This window comes from Peromyscus leucopus, chromosome 10 (assembly GCF_004664715.2).
Source record: "Peromyscus leucopus breed LL Stock chromosome 10, UCI_PerLeu_2.1, whole genome shotgun sequence".
NCBI lineage: Eukaryota > Metazoa > Chordata > Mammalia > Rodentia > Cricetidae > Peromyscus > Peromyscus leucopus.
This window is the reverse complement of record NC_051071.1, coordinates 11,579,975-11,607,471: the sequence shown is the minus strand read 5'-3', so window position 1 is coordinate 11,607,471 and position 27,497 is coordinate 11,579,975. Positions and strand designations below refer to the sequence as shown.

At 43.6% G+C, this 27,497-nt stretch overlaps 1 protein-coding gene and 1 long non-coding RNA gene across 3 annotated transcripts; one reads left to right on the top strand and one right to left on the bottom strand.

Annotated features, from left to right (window-relative positions):
* Window positions 1-1,937: 1,937 nt before the first annotated feature.
* On the bottom strand, window positions 1,938-4,646 carry C10H2orf74 (chromosome 10 C2orf74 homolog). 2 transcript variants are annotated; one of them, XM_037209324.1, is made up of 5 exons: window positions 4,584-4,646; window positions 4,203-4,397; window positions 3,738-3,848; window positions 3,167-3,329; window positions 1,938-2,357 (listed from the first exon to the last, which is right to left on the bottom strand). In XM_037209324.1, exons 2-5 carry the CDS (start codon window positions 4,349-4,351, stop codon window positions 2,184-2,186), a joined length of 597 nt encoding a protein of 198 aa, XP_037065219.1. In that variant the 5' UTR covers window positions 4,352-4,397; window positions 4,584-4,646; the 3' UTR covers window positions 1,938-2,183. The 2 variants fall into 2 exon arrangements, with proteins under 2 accessions (XP_037065219.1, XP_028732142.1); XM_028876309.2 differs by having other exon boundaries at window positions 4,496-4,633.
* Window positions 4,647-4,691: 45 nt separating this feature from the next.
* LOC119088681 lies at window positions 4,692-8,510 on the top strand. The gene is made up of 3 exons (XR_005092375.1): window positions 4,692-4,773; window positions 5,071-5,171; window positions 8,409-8,510. It is a non-coding gene; the product is annotated as an uncharacterized LOC119088681 (long non-coding RNA).
* Window positions 8,511-27,497: the final 18,987 nt, after the last annotated feature.

Genomic DNA, 27,497 nt, shown 5'->3' with positions numbered 1-27,497 from the left:
CACATTGCTGTTCGTGTTACAGTCCTGAGGCTGGTGACCTTCTGGAAGCCTGTGTGCCTAGACCAGAACAGCTACTGATGGAACTTTCACCAAGCCTTGACTACTATAGGAAATGCTCTGACTCAGACATACCATTTAAGTATTAATTTCACTTCTGTTCTTATCAGTTTAGGATGAAGTAACCTGGTTCCATAAATGCAAAGGTGGATACAGACATCGAAACTACAAACTTATATTGGAACACACAGCAATATAGATATGTGGGTAAGTCTGAACTTTCTTTAAATGGTAAATATTTATAACAGCATCACTACAATAGTCTCAAGATGAAAGCAACACAACTTTCCATCAATAGATGGAGGGTGAGCTAGCCCCAATGTCCATCAATGGATGGAGGGTGAGCTAGCCCCACTGTCCATCAATGGAGGGAGGGTGAGCTAGCCTCACTGTCCATCAATGGAGGGAGGGTGAGCCAGCCTTGCTGTCCATCAGTGGATGGAGGGTGAGCCAGCATGGTGCGTACACAAATGCAGTGTCATTCAGCCTCACAGGGAGGGTGGTAACGCCTAAATCCGCTGTGAGGACCTTGTGCTAAATGACACAAGGCAGCCACAGAAGGAAACACACACACACTCTACTGTGTTAGGTGTGTGGAACAGTCAGTATCACAGAGACCGGGGCAGGGAAGGGACTGGGAACTGACCCTGGGGTGCAATGTTCCAGTTTTATCCGATGATCTCTGTGAATGGATGGTGGTGATTGAGCAACAGTGAGCTTACCACCACTGAACAGTAAGTTTCATGTGTGTTTCACCATAGTAAAAGTCAAAATTTTAATGTCAGTTTTAGGTAAAATGTTAAAATGTTTGTTGAGAACAGAGACTCTGAATATTTCTACACACTTCTCCTCCCAGCCCAGAACATTTCATCTGTTCTCCTACAGTGCTCCTGCTTTGCTTGGAACCCTACCAGCCACCTGCTCAGTACATCCTAGTTAGCCCCAACTCTCTTGCCGGTCGCCCTTAGCTCTAAGCCAGCAAACTTTCCACACCGCCATGTCTGGGCCATGTCTTCCATGTTCTCTTGGCTTTGCGTGCTAATTCAGGACCCATGTACACCAGTCACGAGTCCGACTTCAGCAGCCCTTGCTATCATCTCCACTTACGATGTGTGGAGCCCCGGAGCCAGGGCTGCGATCTGGTGTTTGCTGTTGTACCCTGACGCATTTTGCTCACGCTTACTTCAGTCCTCTGGAGGTTTGTACTGCCATATCCCACATTTGGACAACGTTTGTATCGTTGATTAGAGATGGAGTCTTGCTGTGTTGCCCAGGCTGGTCTCACACTCGTAGACTCAAGAAATCTCAGCCTGGCGGTGGTGGCTCACACCTTTAATCCCAGCACTCGGGAGGCAGAGCCAGGTGGGTCTCTGTGAGTTCGAGGTCAGCCTGGTCTATAGAGCTCCAGGACAGGCTCCAAAGCTACACAGAGAAACCCTGTCTCAAAAAAAAAAAAAAAGGGGGGGGGGGTTGGGGATTTAGCTCAGTGGTAGAGTGCTTGCCTAGCAAGTGCAAGGCCCTGGGTTCGGTCCTCAGCTCCGGAAGAAAAAAAAGACATCTCCTGATGTCCTCCCAGGTAGTGATACAGGTGTGTATCACTGTGCCCACAATAATTTCAAATGACAGAAATCAAGAATGGCTTAATTCTAAGGTTTGCCAAATTTAGCAGTATATTTTGTTGGTAGTAGTTTGTTTTTGAGTCAATCTTATAATGCAGTGGTTAGTACAAGGAAAGTTCTGGATTGTTTTCAATGCACAGAGGACTCCAGACCTAGTTATCGGGGGTTCCCATGATGACATCTGATCATGAATGCCTGTGATCACAGCATCCAAAGTTGGCCTCCTAACACCCCCACACAAACACAACATTGCTGTGGTAGTCAGATGTTTAAGGACATTTATTATATCAACTTACCAAACTCAGATTTGATTTTTAAAAACTATATTCGAGCTCAGCATTTTACATACAGAGTTTTTCACAGTTCATGTCTTTCTGACTAAGGTAAAATACCGTGTGTAGTTGGTCTTTTCCCATCATTCTGCTGCTCTGACACGACCCAGTACCCTCAGTCAATCCAACACTAGTCAAAGGTTACATTTCTCTCCCTAGCAGCCTTTTGTGCACCTCACTTCCTCTCTTTATGTTCTCGAGCATAGCTTCGAGCTGTGGAGTAGTCATTTCCAAGATCCACAACAATTACCTCCTTAGAAAATGTCACTCCTTTTAAAGGTCTTTTTTGGCTTTCCATAACTGAAGGAGTTCTGTGGACATGCATGGGTGATTTCTCAGCGTTATCATCCTGCAATGAGAATGGAACAAACCATATAAATGCCCGACCTATGAACACAATGAGCCCATGTTTTAAAGCATTGTTGAATGTACATTTTTGAACAAGAGATAGAAAAAAGTATTTTTGAATGGCTTAGGCAGCAGTGATAATCCACCATGCCTGGCTGCCAGATTCCTACGGCTAGAGAAGCATGCACTGACGTGGCCTGATAGTATTTGATGGCATGTAGTCAAAGCTGAGAGCAATATGGCCCAGCACTCTGTCTTGGACAGGGTGTGGAGGCATGGCGGGAGCTCACACAGGTTCTGGAAGGGATTGTGTGCCAATGTCAAGGACTGTAACAGGACAGAGAGCTTGTCCTGGACTCAGCAGCAGTGAGAAGAGACACACATCTGTTTTTCCTGTGACACGAAGCTTGGAACCTAGATAACTCACAGGGGCTTTATAGCTCTAGATCCCAGGAATCTAAGAAAAACAAAAGGGAGGGGAAATATTAAGAAACACAGGAACATAAGAATGAAAGATGGCCGGGTGGTGGCGCACGCCTTTAATCCTAGCACTCGGGAGGCAGAGGCAGGTGGACTCTGTGAGTTTAAGGCCAGCCTGGTCTACAGACTGAGTTTCAGGACAGCCAGGGCAACACAGAGAACCCCTGTCCAAAGGGAAAAAAAAAAGAAAGAAAGAAAAAAAGAAAAAGAAAAGAAAAGAATGAAAAGGAAAAGCCTCCAGCGTGACAAGACAATACCATATCTATTATCCCTACATGGGTGACTCGCTCCTCAAACCTAAACAGCCCCTGAGCGCAGAACACACATCACCTCGTAGGTGGCTTCTTGAGCATTCACAGCCCCTAATGTCCGTCTGTTTCTGTCCTCTTTTCCCTCGAAGTTCTCTCCTAAGGGCGTGGCTTCCTTACTCTGTCTTTGGACAAGGATACCAGGTCTCATTGGCATGTCCATGTTTACAAAGTGCAGTAGGACCCTGGGAAAATCATTAACAGTTTTTAAAAATTCATGCATCTTAGTCAACATTACCACATGTAAAAATGGCTAGCATATCCAGACTTACTTTGTTTTGGCGTGCGCCCGTGTGTGTGTGTGTGTGTGTGTGTGTGTGTGTGTGTGTGTGTGTGTGTGTGTGCACACTTATCTGACTGGATGTGTACAGAGATCAGAGGTTGTTAGCTGTCATCTGGATGTCACGTCTCCACCTTGTTTTTTAAGACAGTCACTGACCCTGAGGCTCACAGCTCATCTGGGCTGGCTGGGATCTGCCTGTCTCTGCCCTCAGCTGGGTTACAGATGTTGCTGTCACACTTGGCTTTTTGTGTGGGTGCTGAGGAGCCGAACCCAGGCTGTCACGCCTCCCACGGGGCCCGGGCCCGCTCACTTGTCGTCGTCCTCGGGTTTGTTCTCTGCATTGGCCGCCGGACAGTCTTCCCCTTCGTTTTCATCGGAGCAAGGGAGCTTCCCCGCCTCGTCAGTGTTCTTGCCTCTGAAACTAAAAACAAGTAAAACTTCAAAAAAAGAAGAGTCTAAGGTGCAGGATGGGACTTTGACCAGGGAACTGGCATGTTTCAAACCCGGAAGTGGAAGAAGTAGCCATTGCTTATTCCATTTTATTTGGGTCTTTGAAACAGGGTCTCTCCTAGCCCAGGTCGATTTTGAAGTCTCTGTGTTGTGATACAGAACAACTTTGAATCACTAATCCCACTTCCACCTCCCACTTCCGGGATCGCAGGTATGCACTGCCTGCTTGTCTTCCTTGTTCTTTTTACAGCGATTTTGTGTTATTTCTAGATATACGTGCTACTGTGACTTGAAGCCTAACCGGGTCATCAACATGGGTGTGTACCATTTATATAAAAACACCGCCAGCAAAAAGAGGATACAGAGGAAGCAAATGAGAAGGATGATGAAGAACGTGATTGCCGTGGTCTCAAAGGCCATAGGGTTTGTTTTCAAAATCTCGTCCATCTGGTAATCCTCATTTTGTCCAAACATTCTTCCTGGCCCAGTTTGAATGCAGATTTCTTGTTCTTTACGTTTTCTAGAAACAGAAGAATAAAAGACTGTTTTCATTGTTGACCTTCTGCTCTGGTGAGCTTCATAGAGGATGCCTGGCTTGTTTTGGAGGAGGTGACTCACGTTGCCTAATTTTTCTTCATAAAGGCAGTAAGGGGCTGCGGTGGCCAGAGGGGAGACTGAGCTGGGATACTCTGCTCGCTCAGCTTACCTCCCCTTACCCCAAAATTGCCAAAACCCAAAGGAGAGAAGACTTGGAGCAGCTGGAGACGGACCCAGCTCTCCATTCTTCTCTCCTCAGTGACATCACAGAACCATGGAACTGTTGAGCTGGAGACCATGATCTGGAGGCAGGAAGGCCACTAACCCCTCTGCTCTGTGCATTACAGCTGTTCTCTGAGGTGTGGGGTGGCGGTCACTCGGCACTGTCTTGGCCATTTTTTTAGACCATGATTTTCCAGATTCCAGTTTTCTTCTCCCAACTTAAGCCTCATTGACTGCTCTTTTTGTGGATGCATTCAACCAATCCACCTTCTTATAAAAATCCTCTACAGAGATGTTTTTAGATTTTCCTATAAAAATCCTTCTCTATAGGGGATTTTTATAAGAAAAATCCTGTGTATTCTTAAGGACTTTTCTCCTTAAGAGAATGTAATGGCCTATGTTATTTATGCCATCTCACTGTGCTGGCCTCCTAGGCTCGCAGCCAGATACTGTGAAGGCCACAGCTCAAGGAAGCAGGAATAGAACAAGATGCTAAGTCAGAAGATGAACGCAGGCCCGACCTAACCAGGTAGAGGTGAGTGATGCCCATGGTAGGGAGCGTAAGGGTAGAGCTGGGTTTTCCTAGATGGAAGCAATTTGAGAAAGTGTAACAATACTGGTCATGGTAGCACAGGCCTGCAATCCTAATCCAGCAATTGGGGTCATGGGGGCTGAGGCAGGAGGATTATGTTTTGTTTTTGTTTTTTTTTTGGTTTTTGAGACAGGGTTTCTCTGTGTAGCTTAGCACCTTTTCTGGATCTTGCTCTGTAGACCAGGCTGGCCTCGAACTCACAGACCTGCCCCCCCCCACTGAGGTGTACCCGTTGACACATCGGACGAGGTGAGCTGGGGGGGAGGGGGCACAGGAGAGTGAGTTCCTCACAGCTCTGGAAGCAGGTTAGACACCTTTTCTACATTGATCTATCTAAAATTTATGTATTATATGTCTGTTGCAAGCACAGACTCTACAAATTATGTGAATTTAACCACATTTGAGCAATAAAAAACATGTGCAAACGTGTCTAAGTACTTTTAACATTATACAGAAGATTTTCTACTTTTTTTTTTTTTTTTTTTTTTTTTTTTTTTTTTTTTTTTTTTTTTTTTTTTTTTTAATTTACTTTGTCATTTAGAGCTTAATCTCATAGCACATTTTTTTTTTTTTTTTCTTGCCGTTATTTATTTTTTTTTTTTTCTTTTTTTTTTTTTTTTTACATCTTCTTGTTGTTTACAATTTATATTCTTGTCATGTGCTGCAGTGTCTGACTCACCTTCCACTCCAGTACTGACTTCCTGCCTACTGGCATCGTGTTATTTATAACCAAAGAAACATGCATACAGAACATACAGCAACATAGCTTTCTTTTTTGTGATCTGGAATCTCTTTCATCTCTGCTTCTGAGGAGAGAGAAATGAATGGTTTGTTTTGATCTGCTAATGGTCATAAAGGTTTATACATATGCAAACCCCAAACAGTGTCCCTGACACTGGCACTCTGTGTGGACCACATTGTGTGGACACCACACCTCGACGTGAAGGGGGTGGGCCATCTCCAGGCCTGAGTGTGAGTGTGAGCTACAAAGCAGTCCAGAGGGGATCAACACAGACAGAGCTGAGGCAGACAGGGTACAGTCATGCCTGGGAGCCGATAAGCCTTCCCCTAAGGCCTTGCACTGAATGTGATGTGGAGATGACGTAAATTTGTATGTACTGTTAATGTAGTTCTGGAAAACTGGGAGATACCCAAATTTAATTTTTAAATTCTATTTTAAACACATCAGACAAAGCTTGGTGAGGCTGCAGTCACCCAGAGGTGTCTCTTCAGAGCCTAGCCAAATATACCTGCTTCAAAACTTGTTCACTGCAGAAGGTTACAGCCAATTCAGCAAAAATACAGAAGGACTGCAAGGGAGCACTTGGCTGGAGGGACGCCCAGTGTTGAGAGCACTGGTGGCTTTTTTCAGAGGACTGGAGTTTGGTTTCCAGCACCCACATCAGGCTGCTCACACTCACCTGTAACTCCAGCTCCAGGGAATCCCACTGCCTCTTCTGCACCCACATGAACACACACATACATACAAACATGTAAGACAATAAAATAGGATTTTAAAAAAGAGAATAGCATAAAACTTTATGCTAAAAAATTAGCTAACTTGGATGAAATAAGAAAATTCCAAGAACACAAAAGCTGTTGTGTCTTAATCATGAAGAATCAGAAAATCTAGATAAATCTACAGTAAGACTAAATCAGCAACAGAAAAGAGGGTCTAGTGACGTGGCTTCACCTGGGAGTTCTACCTAATCCTCCTCAAAGCATTCCATACGAATCAGAGAGGGCAGATTTTGTGAGACTGACACTACCCTGTGTTCTGAATGGAGGATGAACTACAACGGTCACACTTTCTTCTTTGAATGAGTGAGTGTATTAATTTCATAGCAAGCAAAAGCACAAGAAAAAATAGCACAAAGCACGTGGAAGCAGTAGATAGACCATAAGACATCATCAAAATGGGTACTTACAGCATCAGTCATGCCAGAGTCCTGGGCAGAGCAGAGTTCTCACCATGGAAAGCTGGCTTCCTGTTTTCATATAGACAGTTTAATACCAAGAAATAAACAGTAGTCATACCTGCCAGAAATGATTTTCCTTCTAGCTGTTATCAGGGGTGTGATGTTTTCAATACCTGTGGAAACCCCCCAGGTGCCTGCCCTGAGGAGGTTTCTCCCAGAGTCCTGGTGAAGACTCTGTAAGCAGCAGGGTTACTAATCTGAGGGACATCAAATGAATCTACTTACATGAACTCTTTAGTCCAGTCACCTTATTCTTCTAAGACAAAATTCTATCTACACAGCTTCAATTCTGTTCTCATACTTAGCTCCTCTCTGCCCTTCTCCTCCTGTCCTCTCATAGTTCTAAGTTCTTTCCATCTCATTCTCATCTTCGTCTTTGTTCCGGTCTCCATCTTTGTTCCTTCCTCTCCTCTTCCCATGACTGGTCTCCACACACCTAGAGTCAGCCAATCTCTGCCCCTCCACTTTCTGGTCTATGGGGTAAGTCTGCTCTGGGGCTAGGAAACCTGCATCATAGCTTGAATGCACCTGGTAAGAAAAAAGCCCTTTTGTTCTGAGCTAATTGTTGGAGGGGAACTCAGGAGGTGCCATTTGGCCAGAGGAAGAAAGGATGGTCTGAGCTTAATTTGCACAAGAAGCAAAGCTATGCACCTAACATCTGCCTTGTCCACTTGGCCTAGGTGGTGTCTCTGTATGGATGTTTACCTTAATTCAGGAGACCAGCAGGTGGTCTGGAAAGCTTATTCTGTCTGCTGTTTGTCCTTGGATGTTAGCTAGGTATCTCAGATAAAATGTTTTTGTCTGGAGCTGGCCCTGGCTTTGGATGCTTGCTAAAGGAGATAATTACAGAAAGCAGACATCTGATTCTAATGCTGAAAAGGCTGGAAGCAGGAAGCCTTGCCTGTGTGACTGTATCTGAATACCTTCATTGTATATGCCCAAGGAATGATCACTCCAAACTGTTTAGAAGTTCTTAGGAAAAAAATCAACTGGGGAAGCTATGATAGTGTACATGAAATTCATAACAGGAAACAGCTGATATAGTAAAAAGCTAAATAATACCAAGCCTCAGCTTCCTCTGGAAAAATTCTTGACTCTTCCAGGTAATAAATAGCTTTGCCATAGTCAGCTGAATTCCTACTTCATATTTCTGTGGCCTTTAGCAAATACCCCTAGGTACTTTCCTTTCTCTCTGCCACAGAGTTAGTGGTCCAGCCTGCCTGACAGAGAGTCTTGGAGGACATTTGAAGTAAACATGCTGGAGTCCAGGAGAAGAGGGTCTTCCTTAATCCCAGAGCCCCCTTCTTGGTAAGCACATGACAATTTACTAATGTAATTTATATTGTATTCAGCCCTTAAATTATTCATGTTTTGTTATAGAACATTAAAAAATATCAGGCTGGAGAGATGGCTCAGAGGTTAAGAGCGCTGGCTGCTCTTCCAGAGGTCCTGAGTTCAATTCCCAGCAACCACATAATGGATCACAACCAAAGATGAGATCTGGTGCCCTCTTCTGGCCTGCAGGCATACATGCAGGCAGAACATTGTATACATAACAAATAAATGTTATAAAAAAAAAAAAAGGTTAATGGGATAAAACTTTAAAAAAAATATCTATTAGGTTGTTTCATAACCATTTTTTTAAAGATTTATTTATTTATTATGTATACATAGGAGGGCGCCAGATCTCATTACAGATGGTTGTGAGCCACCATGTGGTTGCTGGGAATTGAACTCAGGACCTCTGGAAGAGCAGTCAGTGCTCTTAACCTCTGAGCCATCTCTCCAGCCCCATAACCATTTTTAAAAGATTTTTTTTTTTAGTTTTTACTAGTGTGTGTGTGTGTGTGTGTGTGTGTGTGTGTGTGTGTATGTGTAGCCCAGAGGAGTTGGACTGGATCCCCTAAAGTTGGAGTTACAAGTGGTTGTGGGCCACCTGATGTAGTTGCCAGGAATTGAACTCTAGTCTTTTATATGTGAGTGTTTGTCTGCATGTAAGTGTGTGCTTCACATGCATGCAGTACCCACAGAGGTCAGCAGAGGGCATCAGATCCCCGACACTGGCATAGAGGTTGTGAGCTGCCTGATATGTGTGCTGGGAACCCAGTTCCTCTGGAAGAGCAGCAAGTGCTCTTAACTGCTAAGCCACCTCTCCAGCACCTTTGGAAAAAAAAAAAACAACAAACCTTAGAACTATAATTAGCATGAAGACAAAAGGTAGATTGATTAAAGCAAGACTGAGTTTTCTGCCAAGGCTTTGTTATTGTTAGTGCCTCCTCCTTTATCTTTTCTGGTTAGCTAGGCTACTGTATCAGCTGCAGGGCCCTGCCCCTTCCGTCTCTGATCTGTTTTAACCCTAACATTTTTTTTCTGAGACAAGATTTCTCTGTATAACAGTCCTAGCTCACCTGGAACTAGACTGGGAAGCCTCAAACTCACAGAGATCCACCTGCCTCTGCCTCCCAAGTGCTGGGATTAAAGGCGTGTGCCACTGCCGCCGCCGCCGCCGCCACCACTACCACCACGCAGCTAATCCTAACATTTTAATTCACATTTGCTTTTATCATAACATTACTCACATTCAAGGTTTTTCAGATTCAACTTGTAGAGTAAGGGGGCAGTCACCACTATGGCTATTTCCAGTAGTAGGACAGAAATGTATGTTGGAAGTGTCCCTCATCGGAGTTTATGCTAAGGAGAGGTGGTACATATAGTTTCCAGAGTCAGGGATTTCTGGTGATTCAGAAGCTCTGAGTAGGAGGTCAGGGGTTGGTATCCCTTAGTAAGCATCATTTGAAATTATGAGCAAGGACCAAAGACAAAACAAACTAAAATCGCACTATCCAATGTAGGGCACCGTACCTTAGAATGTCTTGGAATGATGGGCAATGTTTCCATTGGACAACAATTTGTTGAATTCTGGAAGAAACAAATCCAATCAATTTATTTTACTCATTTAATTTTTATGTGTATGAGTATTTTGCCTGCATGTATATCTGTGCACCATGTGTGTGTATCTTGTGCCCATGGAGGCCACACAGGGTCCCTTGGAACTGGATGGCTGTGAGCCACTAATGTGGGTGCTGGGAATCAAATCCAGTGCTCTCAGCCTCTGAACTATCTCTCCTGTGCACTAAGTAGCATCTTAGAGAACGTTGCTGTGACCTGTCCCACGAGAGTAATTTTAATAGCTGGGGGCTGTGGGTATGGTACCATAGATTCACTTATCTGCATCTGATCTTTGGGGTCCCTTTTGAGGAAATAATGCAAGTACTCAATTACTTTATTGTTCCATTAGGTTTTTCTTGCTTCTCATTTTGAGTGTTTTCTGGAAAATTGGGTTTAATCCTGGACAAGTGATTCTAGTTAGTAATTTTCTAGAATTTGATAGATGGCCCCTATTAAGTCGGCCAAAGCTGGTAGAATTAAGTTTAGAATCATGTTTGGGGTTATATCTTCCTGTTAGGTATTTAATACCCCATAGATGGCCATATGTAACTTTTTCTTTATTGGTGTTTTGCCTCTATGTCCGTCTGTGTGAGGGATCCTGGAGTTATAGACAGTTGTGAGCTGCCATATGGGTGCTGGGAATTGAACCCTGGTCCTCTGGAAGAGCAGCCAGGGCTCTCAATTGCTGAGCCATCTCTCCAGCCCCAAGGCCATATATAACTTTTGTTTGTTTATTTTAAAAGTTAGCTGAGATTCCATAAGTGCTACCTGTGAGGACTTAAGAGAGATTCTCTGGTTCATTTAGTATTTCTCTCTCTCTCTCTCTCTCTCTCTCTCTCTCTCTCTGTTGTTGTTTTTTTTTGAGACAGGGTCTCACTGTATCCCTAGCAGGCCTGGAACTCACTATATAGACCAGGTTGGCCTTGAACTATGTAGACCAGGTTGGCCTTGCAGAGATCTCCCTGCCCTGCCTTTCCTGTGTTGGCAGTAAGGTGTGCGCCCTCCCCTTTAGTGCCCCTCCCCTTTAGTGCCCCTCCCCTTTAGTGCCCCTTCCCTTTAGTGCCCCTCCCCTTTAGTGCCCCTCCCCTTTAGTGCCCCTCCCCTTTAGTGCCCCTCCCCTTTAGTGCCCCTCCCCTTTAGTCCCCTCCCTTTAGTGCCCCTCCTACCAGTTGTGCCATCTTCAGGGTCAGGTCAGGGTCTTGCCGAGCATGTATGTGGCTTCCTTTGGAAGCATAGGAACCAGGTCCCTCTGCAAAGACTGCCCTCCCTGCAGGTTGTCCCCTGCTTAGAGTTGCACTGGGCAGCTCAGTGTCCCCTCTGGCTGGACACTAGCTGTCTTATCGGGGTAGTAAGGTTGTTTGTGGAGATACCATTGTTCCCTGGGTTCTGGCAGACCTTGGAGATCAAGGCCCAAAATATTGGCTGTCCTTTCTGTCCTCACTACCAAAGCTAGACAAGACAGTATAAGAAAGCTAAAGACCATGCCTCTTGTGAAAACCAATATGAACATTCTCAACAATTAAGTGGAACTCAGCAGCATATTGAAAGGAATATAACCCTACAAGCCAGGGGGATTCATTCTTGGATTCTAGGACATTTCAACATAGCAAAATGGCCAACATGATAAATCACATTTCCAAAATAGGGGACTGGCAGGGTGCTCATCAGGCAGACATGCTTGTCACTGACCTGATGACTCAAATTTGATCCCCAAGACTCACAAGGTGGAGAGAGAATCAACTCCCACATGTTGTTCTCTGCTCTTTATGTGAATGCCTGTACATATATACAGTAAATGAGTTAATAATTTTAAAGAAAACTTAGAGAACTGATACATTTGACAAAATTTAACCTTGCTCCATAAACTATTGAACAAAACAGAAACAAAAGTAAACTACTTTCAATATAACTAAGACCACACATTTCCTCAGATATTAGTATTCTCTTAAAATGTTTTCATTATTTTATCATTTTGTGTGTATAGGTCTGTGCACTGTGTGTGTGCAGGATGCTTGGAGGCCAGACCTCAGGGGCTAGAGTTGCAGATGGTTGTGAATCACCACGTGGGGGCTGGGAATTTGCAAGAGAGCCCAGCATTCTTCAACAGCTGAGCCATCTCTCCGGCCTGATAGGAGTATTCTTGGCACCTGTGGTATAAATAAATGATAGTGTGTGGTTATCTTCAGCATACTTATTTTAATTTTTCTTTATGTTTGGACATTTTCATATTGATTTTAAACAGGACGCTCTCACCTAAATAAAAAAGAAAACAATCTCAGCTCACAGCCACCTCCACCTATATAATCTTCTCTTTTATAGTTTGCTCTTCATAAGCTACACAGCAAGACCCTTCTCAACAAAGAAAAGTTCATTTTTCAAAGGGAGGAGAGTGCTGAGAGATGTGGATCAACTAGATTACTCATGCCTTGGTGGTGGGAAAGTGAAATGGTCCAATCATGGGAACATGGGCGCATCAAGGCTCTTTTTAAAAAATACCACACTGGGGGTGGGGTGGGGTGGGGGTGGGGTGGGGTGGGGTTGGAGAGCCCGCTCAGCAGGTAAGAGCACTGGGTGTTCTTAAAGAGGACCGGGGTTCAGTTCTCAGCACCCACATGGTGGCTGACAATCATCCATAATTCCAGTTCCAGGGGATCTGATGCCCTCTTTGGGGACACCAGGCACATATATACATTAAAAAAAAAAAGTCTTTAAAAAGACCATGTGGTGTAGCAATTCAGCTTCTAGGTATGTGCCAAAAACAATCAATCAAACAAAACAAAACAACAGCAAAACCTGAAAGCTGGGGTCAAGCGTGATGACACACCCCTGGGATCCTAGAATTTAGGAAGCTAATGCAGAGGGACCAAGAGTGACAGACAGCAAGACCCTGTAGCTGGATTTTCTCTCCGCAGTCTGACAGCCCACTTGTAAAATAAACACACAGATGCTTATATTATTTAAACTGCTCAGCCATTAGCTCAGGCCTACCATTGTCTAGCTCTTACTCTTATATTTAGCCCAATTCTATTAATCTATACTTTGCCACATAGCTCGTGGCTTACTGGTACCTTACATCGTCCTTGTCCTGGTGGTGGCTGCAGGCAGTATCTCCCTCTGCCTTCCTGTTCCCTCAATTCTCCTCTCTCTTTGTCCCGCCTATACTTCCTGTCTGGCTACTGGCCAATCAGTGTTTATTTATACAGAGTGATATCCACAGCACTTCCTCTTTTCTTTTTCAAAAAGGAAGGTTTTAACTTTAACATAGTAAAATTACATATAACAAAACAATTATTGAGCAAGAATTACAGTTACAATATTAAAGAAGATATCCTATCTATCTTATATTTGTGAGTTTAAGGTTTTATATCTAATTTATCCTTTATCATAACTAAGGAAAATTGTAACTATCTAGCTTCAACTACATCATAGACCTCAGAAGGATATAATATTACCTGAGAAATGGGAGGATGCAAGCAACTTTTGGGAGTCTTGCAGGGTAGACAGAGACAGCTGACAGCCTGGACAGTTACCTCATGTTCCTTTGTGAAGTTGGGGCATCTGTCTTCAGCCCACAGGGGTAGAGTCTCTCAGTCATTTCTCTCTGTGTCCTGAAGACTGTCTGGCAGTTTCCTCTGTGAAGCAGGAACCCAAAGGACCATTTTGTCAAGCAAAGTTCAGTGGTCACCTTCTATGGGTCTTGCATGTCCAGTCGATCAAGCAGTCCAGGCAAGAACAGTTTCTTGCCCAAATGGATATTTTTGCCAAGGTAAAGATAAACTCCATATGGAGTGTCTTCAATGCCCATCCTCCTGTCTGAAGTAAATCAGTGCTGCCAGGAGCAGACATGTCTCACTGTCCAGAAAGTCTAAATTTTTAAAAATATTTTAAATGTCATATTCTGTAGGTGTTTGAAGTATTTGAAGATTACTATCTGAAATATATCTATGTATACCTAGAAGACTTAACTAACCTGGCTATAAGTATGATTATCATAAATGACTAATTATTAATCTATTTAATTATCCATTCTAATCTAAATGAGTTACATAAACATAATACCTCAAATGAGAATAGAAATATATATACAATATAACAAAATTAAGTTTAAACTTGTATCAATAAACTAAAATCTATACCAATGTAAAACATTTTAAACATAAACTAAAATCTATACCAAATGTAAAACATTTTAAACAAGCTGTTGTTCTTTAATAGTAGGTTCATTAATCTACCCTTTTATCCTATCATATCTATATCCTATATATCTATATCATATCCCTTTTTCTTCTTTAGAAAGAGATCGCATTTATAATCAACCTGTTTTAAATAAAAATATTGGTTTTTCTCTGTCCCACACCAGAGGGCTCTTCTGATATGGGACAAAAGAATCTTTTAACCTTTTATTTTAGGAATATGTTTGGGTTTAGAGAAGGAATGAGCCAATTCTATCTCCAAAGACAGCTTGGTATATTTGGGAATTTGGGCGTAGCTTCTCTTACTACTTCCTGCTGGAGGGGGCACTGTATCTTATGGGGACACAAAGAAAATTTTAGGATTATGGAGTAGTCCGTGAGGGTGTATCATCTGAGCCAGTTGCCTTGAAATGGTTCTGGATGTTGGATCATCTGGGCCATGGTGTCATCAGAGACCTTTCAGGGGATCTTGGCTGGTCAAACCTGATGTATCTTAATCTGGAACAAATCCATAGCCTCTGGCTTTCTGTGGAATCAAAAGCAGAGCCTCCTTTCCAAAGCAACATATCCAAATTTTGAAGTCAAGGTACTTTTTTTTTTTTTTTGAGACAGGGTTTTTCTGCGTAGCTTTGCACCTTTCCTGGAGCTCACTTGGTAGCCCAGGCTGGCATCGAACTCACAGAGATATGCCTGGCTCTGCCTCCCAAGTGCTAGGATTAAAGGCGTGCACCACCACCACCCGGCAAAGTCAAGGTACCTTTAAAGTATACATTTTGGCATAACTCAACAGCTTTTACAATCAAATGCTTTTCTTCAGTTACGAATATTAAAGACAACATAATCCAGATTCTCTGTGTGATAGCCATCTTTACGTGGCTTATTACCTTTACTGTTTCTTTAAAGACTTTATTTTTTAAAACTATCTGTTTATATAGCGGTACATATTCCTTTTTCTCTCTCTTTCAAGCCTATGTACATTTTTGCATACATTGTAAACTATTCCATCTGAATCTGTCTTATTGTTAACCTATTGTTTTAAACTGAAGCATTCTAAGACTGAAACAGCACTGTGACTGCTGGCTCCGCCCACTTCAGCTTCCCAACATGGCGGTGGTATGTTTTCCGCCAGCTCTAGGAGTCATCAACTCTCAGAAATAGTGGGTCTATGCTTCTATCAAAGCAGCGTGTAGCCCAGAAACCTTTTTGTTTTGTACTAGCAAAGGCTAAATCCACCACACAGCTTAATGTGCCACTTGCATAGGCCTCATTCCTGCTATACTGCAGGTCAAGCACGCATGCCAGGAACCTGCCATAGTAGATAGTAGCTCAAACACGCAGGCTGCCGCTAACTTGAAAGAGACAACAAGGAACTGTTTTTAGCTCCATTTTAGAATCTTTTTACTCAGGTTTTAGGTGGAAACTCTTGCCCCATGTTGGGCGCCATTTGTAGATGGAGAGCTTCTCTCCAGGTCCCGCCAAGCACCGGCAGTCTGACAGCCCACTTATAAAATAAACATACAGACGCTTATATTATTTAAACTGCTCAGCCATTAGCTCAGGCCTACCATAGCTCTTACTCATATTTAGCCCATTTCTATTAATCTATACTTTGCCACGTGGCTCGTGGCTTATTGGTACCTTACATCTTCCTTGTTCTGGTGGCTGCAGGCAGTATCCCCCTCTGCCTTCCTGTTCCCTCAATTCTCCTCTCTGTTAGTCCCGCCTATACTGCCTGTCTGGCTACTGGCCAATCAGTGTTTATTAATACAGGGTGATATCCACAGCAAGACCCAACAGTCAGTGCTGCTTGCTTGTGGCCCACCATGAAGAGAAGTTGGCATGAAGCAGAGGCCATGAATGAATACTGCTTACTGGCTTGCTTCCCATGGCTTATTCAGCAAGCTTTCTCATATACCCCAGGACCACCCGCCCATGGTTGGTACCATGCCAGTGGTCTGGACCCTCCCAAGTCAACAATTAATAAAGAAAATACCCCACAGGCTCTCTTATTCTCTGAGCCATCTCTCCAGCCCCCCTTTTTTTTTTATCATATATATCATATATATGTGTGTGTATATATATATCCTCCTCTTTTTTTCAGAGTAAATTCAATAATCTACCTCTTATCTATGTCCTCTTTTTTTCCAAACAAGAACCCTGAATCTAATCTCTTTTGTTTAGCTTTTTTCCTGACCATTAACAATTAACAACCTATAACCAACCATCCTAAACAATGCCAATTATCTATAACCCATTGAAAGACCAAAAACCACCCATTTCACTTCTTGGGAATGTGGGCATCCTATTCTTAAAATTACTTCCTGCTGTCTGGGGGTGAAGGCATCTTTAGGGGATCCTGAACAGAAAATTTTTGGGTAAATTGTCAAGTCCTGGGAGAGTTAGCTGTATCATTTGTCCAGTCTCTGCATAATGGGAAAGTGCAGGGCTTGTCTCAAGTCCTTACTCGAGTAGTCTGTGAGGCTGGATCATCTCAGCTAGCCATCCTGAAATTGTCCTGAGCAGTTTGTAGTCCAAAGCCAATCTTTGGGGTGGTGTTTGTCAGCTTAGTGGCATTATCATCATCCTGATGCAATTGTCCTTGTGGGGTTCCATAATCTTTTTGGAGACTTCAAAGGTCACTCTTAGGTGTGGTAATGGTTCATGGTAGACAATCTTTTTCCTGGGACATTTTTTTTCTGGATGATTTGTCCTTTTTCTGCAGATGACTCATTTATCCAGTGTTCTTCAGATTCCTTAGCCTTCATTCTTCTGAAAGACAAAAACAAAATCTTTTCCCAACCCTAACTTTGGGAGGATTCCAAATCTAATCTTTACAATTTTGATTTATGGTTTCTCCTAAATTTTTTGTTCTCTCTTCTATAGCTGTTCTATCATCCAGAGTGGTATGGTTTTTTTTACAATAGGCATTGTGTTTTTTAATTGCTCAGAGAAGGTGTTTCTTCCATGATAAACTGAATTTGTCATGGGGGCCTGCAAGCAGCACCTCAGGGAGTTTCCTGATGGCAAAGTCAAAGGATTACCTTATCTGTCCCTTGTTGATCCATAATCATTAGTCCAATGTTTGTCTTTGCCACACCTTCAGCATACTCCAGAAGGGAGGGGCATTCTGTTGCCATTGTTCCTTGAAAAAACATTGTTTCTAGGAATGCCCTGTTTACAGTCCCTTTTTAGGTGACCACAACTAAAACATCTGACTTTAGCCAGGTGGTGGTGGCACACGCCTTTAATCCCAGCACTCAGGAGGCAGAGAGGCTGCAACAGAAACTTAGCCAGTGGGTAGGACCCTGGCCCGTGTGGAGTGGAGGCTCTGGCCGTGTGCAGCTTGGGCCTGAGCCGGGGCCGGCAAGGCCACAGGCAAGTGGCTTTTTCATGAATTCATGTCCCACAAGTTGGACACCAGATGTAACATGAATCTTCAAAGGTCTTATAATAAAAAAACCCAGAGCCAGATATCAGGCTGAAAGCTGAAAGATGAGAGAAGCAGAGCAGCCAGCCAGTTCTTACCTCTGCAAAATCCTCAGCCTAAGAGAGTGAGTTCCTATTTCCTCACACCTTATATACCTTTCTCTGCCCTGCCATATTACCTCCTGGGGTTAAGGGTGTGTGCCACCGCTGCCTGACCTCTCTGTCTAATCTAGTGGCTGTTCTGTTCTCTGATCCTCAGGCAAGTTTATTAGGGTACATGATATATCACCACAGTTTTTATTATTTTTAACCTCTAGGATATTTTCTTCATTTTTTTAAAACTTTATTTCTAATTTCTTAAGACCCAAATCTCTTAACTTTTGTTCGGGCAAAAGCAATTTTCTTCTTTAGGTTTAGAAAGTATTAAAAAAACAAACCTCTGATTTCTTCATAATCTACCTCACTAGCTTGTAAGTGGAAATAACAGGATAACAGGATACAGTCATTGGAGGAACCTGACTGTCATCTAAGCTGTTTCCTTCCTCCTCCTCTTCCTCCTCTTCCTCCTCTCCTCTCCCCCCCCCCCCCTCTTCTCTTTCTCTCATGTCTTTTTTAAGTAGAAAAAATTCAAGAAAGCATTCACTGGTAATGTGATTTACATTATAAATGAAAATAGAGTTGGAGAGATGGTTCAGTTGATGGTGTTTGCTCAACACTCATGAATACCTGACTTCTGCCCCCAGCACTCGTGACAGCCAGGCATGGTTATGTGTACCTGTGACTCAGCACTGGGCAGGGGACAGAGGGTTCCCGAGGCTCACTGGCCACCTGGCTTAGCCTAGTCAATGAATGTCTTAAGTCCCATTGAGAGACCCTGTCTGAAAACCAAGGTGTAGAGGGGCTGGAGGGGATGGGTTGGGGACCAAGAGCAGTGATTACTCTTTCAAAACACCTGGGTTTTGTAGCTGGAGGGCTTCTCTCCAGGTCCCACCAAGCCCCCGCAGTACCACAACCCACGTATAAAATAATCACTCAGACACTTATATTACTTATAAACTGTATGGCCGAGGCAGGCTTCTTGTTATCTACTTCTATCTTAAATTAACCCATTTCTATTAATCTATAAGTTGCCACGTGGCTCATGGCTTACCGGTACTTTACATCTCACTTGTCATGGCGGCGGCTCACAGGTCTCTCCCTCTGTCTTCCTGTTCCCTCCTTTCTCCTCTCTGTTAGTCCTGCCTATACTTCCTGCCTGGCCACTGGCCAATCAGTGTTTTATTTATTGACCAATCAGAGCAACACATTTGCCATACAGACCATCCCACAGCAGGGTTTCATTCTCATCATCCACATGGTGGCTCACAGCCACCTGTAACTCCAGTCCAGGGGATCCATTACCCTCTTCTGATCTCTGTGTGCACTGTACACTCATGGCACATGGACATGCATGCAAGCAAAACACCCATGCTCATAAAATAAAAAGGTTAAAGCAAACAACAAACACACAAAAAATCCAAGGTGTAGCATGATTGGGGTTGCCACCTGATGTCAGCATCTAGTCTCCACAGACGTGTGCACATACCCATAAACGCAGGTACACAATGAACACACACACACACACACTCACACACACACACACAAACTACAAAAAGATTCTAAGTGGAAATAGTAGAAACCAACTTCATAAATGAACTGACTGCTTATGAAACTGTTTTCCAACTATAAGCCAGTTTCTAAGGGCCATGGGATAGTTTCTTAATCACAGGCACTGTTACAGAGGCAGGTGTGGTGACACACTCATGTGGTCCTGGGGAGGCTGAGGCAGGTGTGGTGACACACTCGTGTGGTCCCGGTCACTGGGGAGGCTGAGGCAGGCGTGGTGACACACTCGTGTGGTCCTGGTCACCATGGAGGCTGAGGCAGGTGTGGTGACACACTCATGTGGTCCTGGGGAGGCTGAGGCAGTGGTGGTGACACACTCATGTGGTCACGGTCACCAGGGAGGCTGAGGCGATGGGACTTCTAGAGCCTGGGAGTTTGAGACCAGCCTGGGCAAGCTCTTCCCATGTAACTTAGGCTGTCCTCCAGATAACACCTTTTTCATCTGACTTTCTAATGCTCAGGTATGGATTGACAAGCTGTAGAGTGCTTTCTAGCAAGTGTGGGACACTAGGTTTAATGTCTAACAGTACAGAACAAACAGCTATAAGCAAATTTCCTCTGTGATAAATGGCACATATTTCAAATCCCACAGTTCTATTCTTCCACTATCGCCCTTTCCTCTGCCTTAACTTACATTTTCTCTTTATTTGAAGCTGCATTTGCTGATGTTTGGGAAATAGCCTGGCCAAGCTGAGCGAATCTTCAGTGTGGTTAAGCACTCCTCCATACACAAGGACAGTGGCAGCTCCTGACCCAACCCCCTCTTCCATACCCAAGCCTTGAAACACGGCCTTGGGAAAACCCCACATCAGAGACGTGTTCTCTGCCTCACAGGGCGGCTTCACAGGTGTGGGGTGCACAGAGGGACCACCGTATAGAACTGAGAGCGACAATGCACTTCCGTGTGCCCAGGTGCTCCCCAGGGCACTGGAGGGCACGGCGGCAGTGCAAAGGATAGCCCAGGTAATAAGTAATACCCACGGGAAATATTAGAATCAGATGCAAGAGAAATGCCCCAGATTTAGACAATAGCTTAGTTCTTCATTTCCTGTGTGGCTTTTCACTTACACCAATGATTTCATTTATAGCTTTTCTTAAAGGTTAAAATTAATGAACCACCAGGAAAGATCAATTCTATCACTTATTACTAGGTGTTTTATATGCAGCGGGGACATTCAGTCCTCATAAACTGAATGAACTGGCCTTTCTTACAATCCCCAATTATATAAGACTATTGGGGTCCAGCCCCTAATAACCTTTTCCCAGAGTCTGTGGAAGAATCTAACAACCAGCTGAGGAATCTAGTCTTAAGGATATCAAATGAATCTACTTACACGATACTCTTTAGTCCACCCATTTTATTCTTCTGAGTCAAAACCTCCCTACACGGCTTCAATTCTGTTCTCATACTGAGCTCCTCTCTGTTGCTTCCTCTCCTGTTCCCTCAGTGTTCTCATTTCCTCCCATGGTCATCCCTCATCTTAGCTCTTCTTCTAGTCCTCCCCAAGTCTCTGAGGCTTTCAGTTATAGACCCATGCAAAGCAGCAATTCTCTGGCCAAAGCATGGTCACAAGGCTTGAATTCTTACAGGGTTATGAAGGCAGATAAGAGTTTACCTCTGGCAGTGACCATCAGGCTTTCTTTTACAACCCAAAAGGGGAGTGGTAAAGGAGGTGGGGTTCACTAAGAGCTAAAATCGGTTAATATATCAGAAAAAGGGAATTTATGTGTTAAAATACATTCCTAGAATGGTTAGGTAAAATGTTAGGAGTCTACAATGTTAGTATACATCATGAGATATCTGATTCTAATGCAAAAAAAAAAAAAGAGAAAAGAGAAACAAAGAGCCTGGAGGAAGGAAGCCTTGCCTGTGTGACTGTTATCAAATTACCTTAGTTGTATATGGAAAAACTATGCCCAAAGAATGATCAGTACACTGCTCTCCAAATAGAGAAGCTACAGTAGCATGCAAGAAATTCATAGCAGGAAAATGGCTTAATATTCAAGAGCCAATATCACCAAGACTCCTTGAGTCTTGGCTTTAACTCTGGAAGGCCCTTGGCTTCTTCAGGAATTAGCTTTTGCCATAGTCAGCTGAATTCCTGCTTCATATTTCTGTAGCTCCCAGCACCCACTGGCCAAGGAAAAAGTACCAAGAGGTAGGTTTTTCTTCCTCCTCCTCCTCCTCCTCCTCTCCTCCTCCTCCTTTTTTTCTTCTTCCTCCTCCTCCTTTTCTTCTTCTTCTTTCTCCTCCTCCTCCTCCTCTTCTTCCTCTTCCTCCTCTCTCTTCCTTCTCAGCATTAGAAAGAAATGTTGTCACAGCAATGAATATCCAAAAGAAAGCTTTGAGGGGAGAGGTAGCTTGGCTCACAGTTTCAGAAGTTTTAGTGAGTGGCCAGCTGGCTCTACAGTGGAAAGCCTGAGGCAGAGCATCATGGCAACCAGAACATGAAACAGAGGGCTGCTCACCTCATGATGGCCAGAAAGCAGAGACAGACAGAGGCTACTGAGGCAAGACACACGCCCAGGGACCTACTTCCTCCAGCCAGGTATCACACAGCTTTCTGAGGAGAGGTGAGTGAGCATCCTTTCCCCAAGGCAGGACACAGACTGAAGAAATGATTCCATCCAAGTCTATCTTGGTGGCCCAATGTGTTTATGGGGGTTACTTCCAGGAGCATGAGTGAGGGGTCCCTGATGTGTGGGTGACACTTGGGCAGCTGTAGCACCCAAAAGCTTCACCCCAGCATCTCACAAAAGCTGCATTCCTGGAGCTCCCTGCCCAAGCTACAGTCCATTCCATGGCAGTCACCTTTCCCCAACAGATGTGCATTTAGACAGTCCCGGGAAGTTTCTGGGTCAGAGGTCTCCGAGCCTCCCTCCTTCCTCCCCTCTCCTCCCTCCTCTTAGAGGCAGTGTTTCCACCCAGAGGAAAGAGCTACACAACACCAGGCCTCACCGTCAATAGCCCATTTCCTATGAATGCACCAGGGTGTTACCCATGGGTGCCGTTTCCTTGATCCAGTTACCTCTCAAGCCTCCAACACAGACTCACTTCCTTCCTGGTTTGTTTGTTTTCTGAGACAAGGCCTCACTCTATAGCCTCAGATTGATCTGGAACTCATGTATAGTCCAGGTTATATCTCTAATTCAAGGGCTAGCATAGGATTATAGCTGTAAGCACCATGTCTGGCAACACATGGTGATTCATAACCAAATCTGAAAATTTACGCCAATATGGGTGAAGTTAGGGTTCAAAACCTATTAGTTTGGCCTCAGAGTCCTCTCCTTCAGTGCACTATCCTCGATGGATTTAAGGAGAAAATACTCAAGAATATGATCTTCAGGACTGGTAGAAATACAGAATGCAAAACTTTCAAACAATAGAGGGAAAATTTAAAAATTCAACCAAATAACAGAAAGTCAATAAAAGGGGGTAACCTACTTAGTGGTGTGGACTTGACACAGCCTGGAGTTATCTGAGAGCCTCCATATCAAGGAATTAGATCTGATTGGCTTGTGAGCATGTCTATCAGGGATCATCTTGATAAGTGGTGTAGGAGGGCTGAGCCTCCATCTTAGAAATAAGGCCTAAGCTTTCTCCATGTTAGGTATAGGCCTTGAGTTACTGGAACAGGCCTTGAATTACTTGAACCAGTCAACCCAGTTTCCAGAAATTAGAAAGTGCGAAGTACAGAGTCACAAGGTATTCATTCAATGATGACTGTTTAACCAAGGAATGCTCCAACCCTGGTTTCCAGGGTAACTGACCACAGAAATGTCCCCACCTGAGGGCAGCCAATGAGAAATGGTGATGGGCAACCACCCCCTTAGAAGTAAGATTAAACCATGATTTCTAGAAAGTCCCTAGAAGTGAGCCAATCAGAATTGTACCCACACTAGCACCCTTAACTGATGTAACCTTGTGGTTTTTGCCTTTAAAAACTGAGCTTGCAGAAAGGTGGGCACTTCCTCCAGCCTCCACTGCGTTGGATGTATTGGACGAAGTCCCTGCCTAGGCTTGTATTGCTTTTGCATACCCTAAATTAAACCTTGCTTTTGCATTCTGGCATGCTCATCTTCAGTGGTATCTCTGGGGGCCGCGATCTGGGCACAACAAGTCCACTGTGGATAGTACCAAGCATGAGCCAGCCAGCAAGCCATTAAACAGTGTCCTCCATGGATCTGCTTTAAGTTCCTGCTTGGGTCCCTGACTTCCCCCCACGTCTGTGACATGGAAGTGTGAGCCACATATTGATTTAATCACAGCCTCAGAAAGGAAACAAAATAAAGGACAAGGGACCCTGTAATGAGTCTTTCTCTGTCCTGCCAGCCAGCTCCCAAATAATGACACAGAGAGTTATTATTAATTATGAAAACTTGGCCTATAGGCTTGTCCCACAAGCTCTTATAACTCAAATTAACCCATTTATTGTAGTCTACATTCTGTTGCGTGGCTCAGTCATCTACTTCCTCTCTCTCTGTCTAGAAGTCCCACCTACACTTCCTGCCTAGCTACTGGCTGTTCAGCTTTTTATTACAGCAATCACAGCACTATATTTTCACACAGTGTACAAATATCCCACAACAAGATTCTCCCCCACCCTGATTGTGAATTAGCTTCCATCAAAAACAAGAGACCAGGAAGTTCATGAGCAACCTACCACTTAAGTAGCAACAAAATGACGTCATTCACTCTGGTAATGTTACCTAAAACGTTAAAACAATGTTCACAGCTACATATACTAGCCATCTTTGTGTTCAGATTCAAACTCATTTGGGCATGGCTTTGCCATAATTTATTATTCTGGGAATAAAAAAATAATAGCCCAAATGCAAACTTGTAAAACATGACTTTTTCTAAAGACAGAAAACTCTCTGGAGTGGAGTGTAGCTCCATGGTAGCTTGCCTAGGATGTGTGAGGGCCTGGGCTCCCCCAGAGCACAACCATCAAAAAACAAAAAGGAAAAAGAGAACATGGGGGAGGGGCAGCAGGCGGGAGGAAGAGAAGACCCGGGCATGTGCATTTCTCTTCTCTGCAAAGTCTCCTTGCAGTGTGAGCCCCTCCCTCCCTCCATCTCTCCTGGGAAATCTTCCTCTAACCCTTCACCCGGTACTCTTTCTATGGTCTGCAGGAAGCCTCAGTGGTCCTTGCTTCATTGTGTGGGAGCCCAGGAGCACTTCTTAGCTGGGCCTCAGGAACAGATGCTGCTCTCCTTTGATGTCCTGTGATACTAATAAACAAATGAACACAAGTATCGGATCCCAGGTACTGCTAAAGGGAAAATTAAATGATAGGTACCTGTGGTGGTATTCTAATTGTACTGAAATGTGATTTTGATTGTATGTTAATAAATAAAGTTGTCCAGGGGTCAGAGCTATTAGAGCCATAGGCAGAGTGTGGTGGTGGTGGTGGTGGTGGTGGTGGTGGTGGCACACGCCTTTAATCCCATAGATCTCTGTGTGTTCAGGGATACAGTCAGCATTGGAGACATATGCCTTTAAGACCTGGGGGGCTGTACATACAGACAGTGACGAGGCAGTCACGTGTTTGGGTTTACAGCCAATGAGAAGGCAGAACAAAATACTATAAAGAGACGGACAGACAGGATATAGCTCTCTTTCGGGAAGCTGGGACACAGAGGAGGAAGGGTGAGATTTTAGCTCTGAGCTCTGAACTCTCGGCTTTCTCTTTTACATTGGTTCTGTGTTTCTTATTTAAATAAGACTGTTGGTTACATCTACAGGCACCGGAATCACAGCCTGTTTGTCACACACAGCAAAGGATGGAGAGGAGCCCCTCACATGACCTGGAGCACAAGCCGGTGCACTGGAGGATGCGCTCATCAAAGGGTCTGAGTATGATGAAACAAGCCCTGTGCATCATCTCCAAAGCCGGACGTGCTACCAACCAGCGATGCTCCAACAGGGTCTGCAAACCGCGTCTGAACCAGGTATGAGGAGGAAGGTGATTTTTAAGCCCGTTGTCCAAGAATGGAGAGACATTGAACTTGTTGAGGTTTGACACGTGAGTCTGTCAGCTCTAGCAGCCATCTACTATTGCTGTTGGCCGCTCTGTACCTCATGTCCTCACATGAAAACAAAGCCAAAGAACCACTGTGATCCTTCCCCGCTCTCTAGAATTACTTCCATATTGAAAAACAAGACAAAACAAACCAACCAACCACCGAAGTGTAATTTACACAAATCAAAAGCATCCATTTTAAGCACACAGTTCCAAGTGTCTTGGCAACTTATATGTAAGTTACAGAGTATTTTCCTCACCCCGAAATGAGATTTCCACTTCCTTTTCTTTTGCATTAATTCCCTGCCCCCATCCTCAACCATAGATGGACTTGCTGCATCTACAAATAGTTTTGTGTATTTTAGAGTTTCATTATATCAGATGTACAGTATGTATCTTACTATATTTTTGATCATGGTAAAATATGTGTAATGAAAATAAAGAGATGTAGCAGGAATCTTAAAAGTTCTTATTAATAAAATCAAACCCGAGCCGAGTTATTGGGGTCCATGCTGGTAGATCAGAGAGACAGAACAAGCCACAGCTATCTCACCTCGCCGGATCCTCAGCTGGTCTTGTCTCCTCAGACTGGAGGCCTCTGAGTCCTCATCCGGAATGGGTCTCAGCTGAATTGCTGCTGGAAAGCCTGAAGCTTAACCAGCCACATGCTTAACCAGCCCAAAAACTTCTAGCCAAATGCCTCTAGTTTCTCGTCCTCATGCCTTATATATCTTCCTGCTTTCTACCACCACTCCCTGGGATTAAAGGCTGACTTTCTGGGATTAAAGGCGTGTCACCATGCTTGGCTATTTCCAATGTGGCCTTGAACTCACAGAGATCCAGAGGGATTTCTCTCTCTGGAATGCTAGGATTAAAGGTGTGAGTGTCACCATTTTCTAGCCTTTGTATCTAGTGGCTGTCTGTTCTCTGACCCCAGATAAATTTATTAGAGTACACAATATTTTGGAAAACACAATACCACCACATTTCCTCTCTTTTTGTCTAAAATTAAAAAAGCTTATAACTAATACAAGAAAAACTATCTTCAATAAGTATATGCAATATACAGTCAAGATTACATTAACAATGTCTAGTCCATTAACATTTGACAGATCCAGACAAAAAACTCCATTATATATATTAACAATGTCCAGTCCAGTAACATCTGATAAACTCAGACCAAAAAATTTTCATTACTTATCTTATTTAAAACAAGTAGTTCCTTTTTAAAAGTAGATTTCATAATCTCCCTTTTTATCTTATCATATCCATATTTTCTCTTTTTTCTTTTCATAATAGATTCATTAGTCTACCTTTTGTCATTTTTATATCTTCCCCTTTTTCTTCAGTGTAGATTCAATGATCTACCTATTTATCCTATTATTTCTTTATCTTTTTTCTCAGAGTAGATTCGATGATCTATCTCCTATCTATATTCTCTTTTTCTTTTTGCTTTCAAGGGGTGAAGATATCTTTAGGGAATCTTGAAAAGAAAATTTTGGGGTTAATCATCAAGTCCTGTATCGTTTGTCCAGTCTCTGGATAATAGGAAAGTTCAGGGCTTGTTTCAAGTCCTTGTTTGAGTAGTCTGTCAGGCTGGATCATCTCAACTAGTCCTCTCGAAATTGTTCTGACCAGTTTGTAGTCCAAAGTCGATTTTTCCATGGTGTTAATCGGCTTAATGGCTTTATCATAGTCCATGTGGAATCATCGTTGTAGGAACCTGTCATCTTTTTGAAGATTTCAAAGTCACTGTTAGGCATGGTCATGGTTTCCTGCAGCCTTTTTTTTTTTTTTTTTTTGCCTCCTCTGTGGTTTGGAGCAATCACAGTCTGATAAATGTCTCTCTCTCGGAACCATGAACATTCTTCCCTAGTACAGGAAATCTTCACAGCAATTTCTCTCCACCATTTTTCTTGCCAAACTTTTCCAAACTGACCTTTGCCGATGCTTTCTTGTAACACGATGGTCCTGGCAATTCTTCTCTGAACCAGCAGCAGTAAACCCTTCGTCCCAGGTAGCAGCATCATC

Excerpts from the sequence above, each read along its gene's own strand:
- C10H2orf74 (XM_037209324.1), bottom strand. The coding sequence starts at position 4,351 with ATGTTTGGACAAAATGAGGATTACCAGATGGACGAGATTTTGAAAACA. Across the intron at positions 3,849-4,202 it reads GCGGTGTTTTTATATAAATG|TTTCAGAGGCAAGAACACTG; the intron begins GTACACACCCAT and ends ACTTGTTTTTAG. Across the intron at positions 2,358-3,166 it reads CTCAAGAAGCCACCTACGAG|GATGATAACGCTGAGAAATC; the intron begins GTGATGTGTGTT and ends TTCTCATTGCAG.